General features: G+C 49.3%; 1 protein-coding gene across 1 annotated transcript in view; it reads right to left on the bottom strand.

Annotated features, from left to right (window-relative positions):
• The window catches only part of LOC144513477 (uncharacterized), a 17,166-nt gene that overhangs the window by 5,834 nt on the left and 3,832 nt on the right, over window positions 1-7,500 (bottom strand). The window contains exon 2 of the mRNA XM_078244566.1: window positions 3,849-3,947. Within this exon, the coding sequence (XP_078100692.1) occupies window positions 3,849-3,921 (73 nt within the window). The 5' untranslated portion in view covers window positions 3,922-3,947. The remainder of the gene's footprint in view (window positions 1-3,848; window positions 3,948-7,500) is intronic.

The following is a 7,500-nucleotide window of genomic DNA, read 5'->3' as shown; positions in this document are numbered from 1 at the left end:
AATCCTATGAAAAATCGAGGAAGGGATGAAGTGACCCTGCCCGGAGGAAGCCCGGGGCCCCCGTCTGGAGCCAGGCCCAGATGGAGGGCTCGTCAGCGAGCGTCTGGTGGCCGGGTTTGCCACGGAGCCCGGCCGGGCACGTGGCATGGGGCTCCAGTCGGGGACTCCATAGTTCTGCTGGGGGGACTTCAACGTGCACGTGGGCAATGATGGAGACACATGGAGAGGCGTGATTGGGAGGAACGGCCTCCCTGATCTAAACCAGAGTGGTTGTTTGTTGTTGGACTTCTGTGCTAGTCATGGATTGTCTATAATGAACACCATGTTCGAACATAGAGATGCTCATAAGTGTACTCTGGTACCAGAGCACCCTAGGCCAAAGGTCAATGATCGATTTTATAATTGTTTCATCTGATCTGAGGCAGTATGTTTTGGACACTCGGGTGAAGAGAGGGGCGGAGCTGTCAACCGATCACCATCTGGTGGTGAGTTGGGTCAGGGGGTGGGGGAAGACTCTGGACAGACCTGGTAAGCCCAAACGGGTAGTGCGGGTAAATTGGGAACGTCTGGAGGAGGCCCCTGTCCGACAGACTTTCAACTCACACCTCCGGCGGAGGTTTTCGTGCATCCCAAAGCTGCGGTGAGGAGCTGTGGTCTTAGGGTCTTAGGTGCCTCAAGGGGCGGTAACCCACGAACACCGTGGTGGACACCGGTGGTCAGGAAGCCGTCCGACTGAAGAAGGAGTCTTTCCGGGATATGTTATCCCAGACGACTCCGGAGGCAGTTGCAAGGTACCGAAGGGCCCGAAGGGCTGCAGCCTCTGCCGTGAAAGAGGCAAAGCAGCGTGTGTGGGAGAAGTTCGGAGAAGACATGGAGAAGGACTTTTCGGTCGGCACCAAGGTACTTCTGGAAAACCGTTCGCCACCTCAGGACCATCCAAGCTGTGTACAGTAAGGCTGGGACTCTGTTGACTTCAACTGAGGAGGTAATAGGGCGGTGGAAGGAGCACTTTGAGGAACTCCTAAATCCGACTAATACGCCCTCTATGGTAGAGGCAGAGCTGGAGGATGAGGGGGGATTGTCGTCAATTTCCCTGGTGGAGGTTGCTGAGGTAGTTAAACAACTCCACAGTGGCAAAGCCCCAGGGATTGATGAGATCCGTCCCAGAAATGCTTAAAGCTCTGGGTGTGGAGGGGTTGTCTTGGTTGACACGCCTCTTCAACATTGCGTGGAAGTCTGGGACGGTGCCTAAGGAGTGGCAGACCGGGGTGGTGGTTCCCCTTTTTAAAAAGGGGGACCAGAGGGTGTGTACCAATTACAGGGGTATCACACTTCTCAGCCTCCCCGGTAAAGTCTACTCCAAGGTGCTGGAAAGGAGGGTTCGGTCGATAGTCGAATCTCAGGTTGAAGAGGAACAATGCGGATTCCGTCCCTGGTCGTGGAACAACAGACCAGATCTTTACTCTCGCAAGGATCCTGGAGGGAGCCTGGGAGTATGCCCAACCAGTCTACATGTGTTTTGTGGATCTGGAGAAGGCGTATGACCGGGTGCCCCGGGAGATACTGTGGGAGGTGCTGCGGGAGTACGGGGTGAGGGGTCCCTTCTCAGGGCCATCCAATCTCTGTACGACCAAAGCGAGAGCTGTGTCCGGGTTCTCGGCAGTAAGTCGGACTCGTTTCAGGTGAGAGTTGGCCTCCGCCAGGGCTGCGCTTTGTCACCAATCCTGTTTGTAGTATTTATGGACAGGATATCGAGGCGTAGTCGGGGTGGAGAGGGGTTGCAGTTCGGTGGGCTGGGGATCTCATCGCTGCTTTTTGCAGATGATGTGGTCCTGATGGCATCATCGGCCTGTGACCTTCAGCACTCACTGGATCGGTTTCGCAGCCGAGTGTGAAGCGGCTGGGATGAGGATCAGCACCTCTAAATCGGAGGCCATGGTTCTCAGCAGGAAACCGATGGAGTGCCTTCTCCAGGTAGGGAATGAGTCCTTACCCCCAAGTGAAGGAGTTCAAGTACCTTGGGGTCTTGTTCGCGAGTGAGGGGACAATGGAGCGGGAGATTGGTCGGAGAATCGGCACAGCAGGTGCGGTATTACATTCAATTTATCGCACCGTTGGACGAAAAGAGAGCTGAGCCAGAAGGCAAAGCTCTCAATCTACCGGGTCAGTTTTTGTTCCTACCCTCACCTATGGTCATGAAGGCTGGGTCATGACCGAAAGAACAAGATCCAGGGTACAAGCGGCCGAAATGGGTTTCCTCAGGAGGGTAGCTGGCGTCTCCCTTAGAGAGAGGGTGAGAAGCTCAGTTATCCGTGAGGAGCTCGGAGTAGAGCCGCTGCTCCTTCGCGTCGAAAGGAGCCAGTTGAGGTGGTTCGGGCATCTGGTAAGGATGCCCCCTGGGCGCCTCCCTACGGAGGTGTTCCAGGCACGTCCAGCTGGGAGGAGGCCTCGGGGGAGACCCAGGACTAGGTGGAGGGACGTCCAGCTGGGAGGAGGCCTCGGGGGAGACCCAGGACTAGGTGGAGGGACGTCCAGCTGGGAGGAGGCCTCGGGGGAGACCCAGGACTAGGTGGAGGGATTATATCTCTAACCTGGCCTGGGAACGCCTCGGGATCCCCCAGTCGGAGCTGGTTAATGTGGCCCGGGAAAGGGAAGTTTGGGGTCCCCTGCTGGAGCTGCTACCCCCGCGACCCGACCCCGGATAAGTGGATGAAGATGGATGGATGGATGGATGGACCCAACAAAAACAATTGTCAAACAATTGACAAAACATAATACAAAAAACACCCAAAAAATGACAAAGACATTGGAAAGAAAGTGGCAAAACAAATGGAATACAAATCGACAAAAAGAACAAGAAAAGTGTAGAAAAAGAACAACAAAATGTCTAAATTTTGACCCAGAAAAACCCAAAGTTGCAGGTCGACGGGAAGACAACACGAAGGTTAAACTCCCAAAACTCAGAACAACAGAAGACTCTTTAGTACCAGCAGATAGACACATAGATGACTTAGTGACTTACTATTTATTGATTACTGTTTTTAACTATGGCTGCAAGGTAGGCTATCTGTGTGTGTGTGTGTGTGTGTGTGTGTGTGTGTGTGTGTGTGTGTGTGTGTGTGTGTGTGTGTGTGTGTGTGTGTGTGTGTGTGTGTGTGTGTGTGTGTGTGTGTGTGTGTGTGTGTGTGTGTGTGTGTGTGTGTGTGTGTGTGTGTGTGTGTGTGTGTGTGTTGTGTGTGTGTTCATTGTGCGTGCCTATGTGTGCGTATGTGTGTGTGTGTGTGTGTGTGTGCGTGCGTATGTGTGTGTGTGTGTGTGTGTGTGTGTGTGTGTGTGTGTGTGTGTGTGTGTGTGTGTGTGTGTGAGTGTGCGTGCGTATGTGTGCGTGTGTGTGTGTGTGTGTGTGTGTGTGTGTGTGTGTGTGTGTGTGTGTGTGTGTGTGTGTGTGTGTGTGTGTGTGTGTGATTTTGCGTGCGTATGTGTGTGTGTGAGTGTGCGTGCTTATGTGTGTGTGTGTGTGTGTGTGTGTGTGCGTGCATATGTGTGTGTGTGTGTGTGCGTATGTGTGTGTGTTGTGTGTGTGTGTGTGTGTGTGTGTGTGTGTGTTGTGTGTGTGTGATTGTGCGTGCCTATGTGTGCGTATGTGTGTGTGCGTATGTGTGTGTGTGTGCATATGTGTGTGTGTGTGTGTGTGTGTGATTGTGCGTGCGTATGTGTGTGTGTGTGTGCGTGCGTATGTGTGTGTGTGTGTGTGTGTGTGTGTGTATGTGTGTGTGTGTGTGTGTGTGTGTGTGTGTGTGTGTGTGTGTGTGTGTGTGTCAAATATTCCTTTTTAAACTGTGACAAACCTGCAGGGTAGCCGGGGGCTGAGGGGCCTCCGGGGGGTTGGGGGAAGTACTGAGGAGGGACTTCATTATTCATCTGGATGGATGGATGGACGGATGGATCTGAGAGAGTAAAGCAGAAATAGTTATCATATATTATGGAGTAAAATGAATCTATATTTCTATATTCTGTAACAGGTTCAGGTTATTTGTACCCGTGTGTCTTCTCCCGGAGCAGAAACCTCCGTTACCTCGGGGTCAGTCGACCTCGGAGGGTTTACGCTTCATGGATCAGAATCTAAGGGCCCTATTTTAACCATCTGAAAAAGTATCAAACACCAAACGCAAGTAGGTTTGTGGGAGGATCTCGGGCGCTGTTGCTATTATACCGGCGGGATAAATGACTCTTGCTTGGGTTGGTGTGAAGTAGCTACATTACTCATAGGGGTGGTTTGGACGTAACGTGTAATAAACCAATCAGAGCGTTATCTCACATTCCCTGTAAAAGCAGGCGCTTGTTCCTTGGCGGATTGCTATTATAACGGCAGATTTGCTAGGCGCACGCTCTTAATACATCCATGGGCGCACGCCAGTTCTCGCAAGTTCATTCCCTAATTTACCGACGTGAGTCTGTGGAGGGAAAAGTCTGCTGTGCGTCGGGTGCAAAATAGGAATGACACATGTGTTGGTGTACGTAGTTGCCCTGGGTGCACGATAGGCCCCTAAATGGTGCTAGGTGCTACATCTGATGTCATATAGGCCTACTGCTATAGCAAAAGGTTGCCTAAATGCCATGTATATAAATGTGATGTCAGCTAACTAACTGATTGCCGTGTTTTGTGTAAATTTGGACTTTTATACGTTGTATTCCACATTGTTTAAACGGTGAAATGGACCTACTGATCTACTGAAATCTGTCTTAACGTTTGACGGCGTGACTGATCTGGGTTTCTGTGTTTGGAGAGGCGTCTCAACAGACTGGAGGTCCAGCTCTGATTGGTCACTGTTACATTTTGGTTGACTTTAAGTGTCGGGGCGTCCCGCCACCGTCTGTCTGTGATTGGATGTCATAACTGGGCGTATTGTTAAATTGTTACAATGTAATGTAAAATCTGCTTTAAAAATAAACATATATGTTTATTTAGCATGTTTGTTTTGTCCATATGTGCTCGTCATGTGTTCCCCAAGTGGTAGCCAGCTCTCAGCTGCTGCAATGAGTCAGGATACACTGTCAGAAAAAGGTCCATTATGTTCCCAAAGGTACAAACTTAGCAAATGTTCCCTTAAACCTTGTGTTGTCTTCGCGACATTTTTGCACACTGTTTCCCCCAATTTTTTTGTTGATTTTGTTGATGTTTGTGTTGTGTTTTTTACCAACATTTTTGTCATTTTTTTTCTCCAAATACTATAAAATGTAATAAAACACCCAAATTCAATGAAAGTAGTGGACTTATCATTTATTTAACTTGTGAAGAGCGTTGTAGGGAACCATCCACGTTATTTTCTTTGATAATTTGGTTGAAAGAATCCTGAATTTCTGATGTGGAAACTTTTAGAAAATGGGTCAAATATGACACGAGGACAACAGGAGAGATAAAAGTACAAAAATGCATCTTGAAGGTACAACTATGCACCTTTCATTGTACATTGTGTACTTTCCGAGGTGTAAGTCAAGGTGTTTTTCAACCTTTGTTGAGCCGCAGCACACCACCAACCAAAAATGTTACAAAATGCCACATTGTGGCCTAATCAGATCAAAATCTGCATTTTTCCTTTTTAGAAATGTATCCATCACTGTTGCAGGCTTAAATCAATGATCTCAGCCCTACTGCTTAAATCAATGATCTCAGCCCTACTGCTTAAATCAATGATCTCGGCCCTACGTCGATGATCTCTGCCCTACATCGATGATCTCGGCCCTACTGCTTACATCGATGATCTCGGCCCTACATCGATGATCTCGGTCCTACTGCTCACATCAATGATCTCGGCCCTACATCGATGATCTCGGCCCTACATCGATGATCTCGGCCCTACTGCTTACATCAATGATCTCGGCCCTACTGCTTACATCGATGATCTCGGCCCTACATCGATGATCTCGGCCCTACTGCTTACATCGATGATCTCGGCCCTACATCGATGATCTCGGCCCTACTGCTTACATCGATGATCTCGGCCCTACATCGATGATCTCGGCCCTACATCGATGATCTCGGCCCTACTGCTTAAATCAATGATCTCGGCCCTACGTCGATGATCTCGGCCCTACATCGATGATCTCGGCCCTACTGCTTACATCAAAGATCTCGGCCCTACGTCGATGATCTCGGCCCTACTGCTTACATCGATGATCTCGGTCCTACTGCTTACATCGATGATCTCGGCCCTACTGCTTACATCGATGATCTCGGCCCTACTGCTTACATCGATGATCTCGGCCCTACATCAATGATCTCGGCCCTACGTCGATGATCTCGCCCTACGCCGATGATCTCAGCCCTACATCGATGATCTCGGCCCTACTGCTTACATCAATGATCTCAGCCCTACGTCGATGATCTCAGCCCTACGTCGATGATCTCGGCCCTACGTCGATGATCTCGGCCCTACGTCGATGATCTCGGCCCTACGTCGATGATCTCAGCCCTACATCGATGATCTCGGGCCCTACTGCTTAAATCAATGATCTCAGCCCTACATCGATGATCTCGGCCCTACTGCTTAAATCAATGATCTCAGCCCTACTGCTTAAATCAATGATCTCAGCCCTACTGCTTACATCGATGATCTCGGCCCTACATCAATGATCTCAGCCCTACTGCTTAAATCAATGATCTCGGTCCTACTGCTTACATCGATGATCTCGGCCCTACATCGATGATCTCGGCCCTACATCGATGATCTCGGCCCTACTGCTTACATCAAAGATCTCGGCCCTACATCGATGATGATCTCGGCCCTACTGCTTACATCGATGATCTCGGCCCTACATCAATGATCTCGGCCCTACTGCTTACATCGATGATCTAGGCCCTACATCGATGATCTCGGCCCTACATCAATGATCTCGGCCCTACTGCTTACATCGATGATCTAGGCCCTACATCGATGATCTCGGCCCTACATCGATGATCTCGGCCCTACTGCTTACATCGATGATCTCGGCCCTACATCGATGATCTCGGCCCTACTGCTTACATCGATGATCTCGGCCCTACTGCTTACATCGATGATCTCGGCCCTACATCGATGATCTCGGCCCTACTGCTGACATCCTGTCACTGCCACCAGGGGGCAGTCATTCTACTGTCTTACATCAAGGTCATTACTGTGCTATACTGCCACCTACTGACACAGAACAGCATTTCATTTCTCTGCCAGTCATCACGTTGCAGGAACAGATGCTCAACAATGGCACATTATTTGCAGTAACTCCATAAATAATAAATAATAAATAAAGGACGATCTCTCACGGCACAGTGGTTGAAAGTCCCTGGTGTAACGTACATATTGGTCCCTCACATAATTATACCTTAACATATTTTGTCCCTTAATGTTTAAATGTAAAACGGCAGGAATTAATGTCTTCTCTCAATATGGAAACACAAGTTAATCTGATCTATACTCAAACTTAATAATTGTCAAACTAAGTTAACTGTAAAGTTTTGGGATA

This window comes from Sander vitreus, unplaced genomic scaffold, assembly GCF_031162955.1.
Source record: "Sander vitreus isolate 19-12246 unplaced genomic scaffold, sanVit1 ctg259_0, whole genome shotgun sequence".
Taxonomy (NCBI): Eukaryota; Metazoa; Chordata; class Actinopteri; order Perciformes; family Percidae; genus Sander; species Sander vitreus.
Note: the sequence above shows the minus strand (reverse complement) of the source record. Positions and strands in the feature narration are given on the sequence as shown.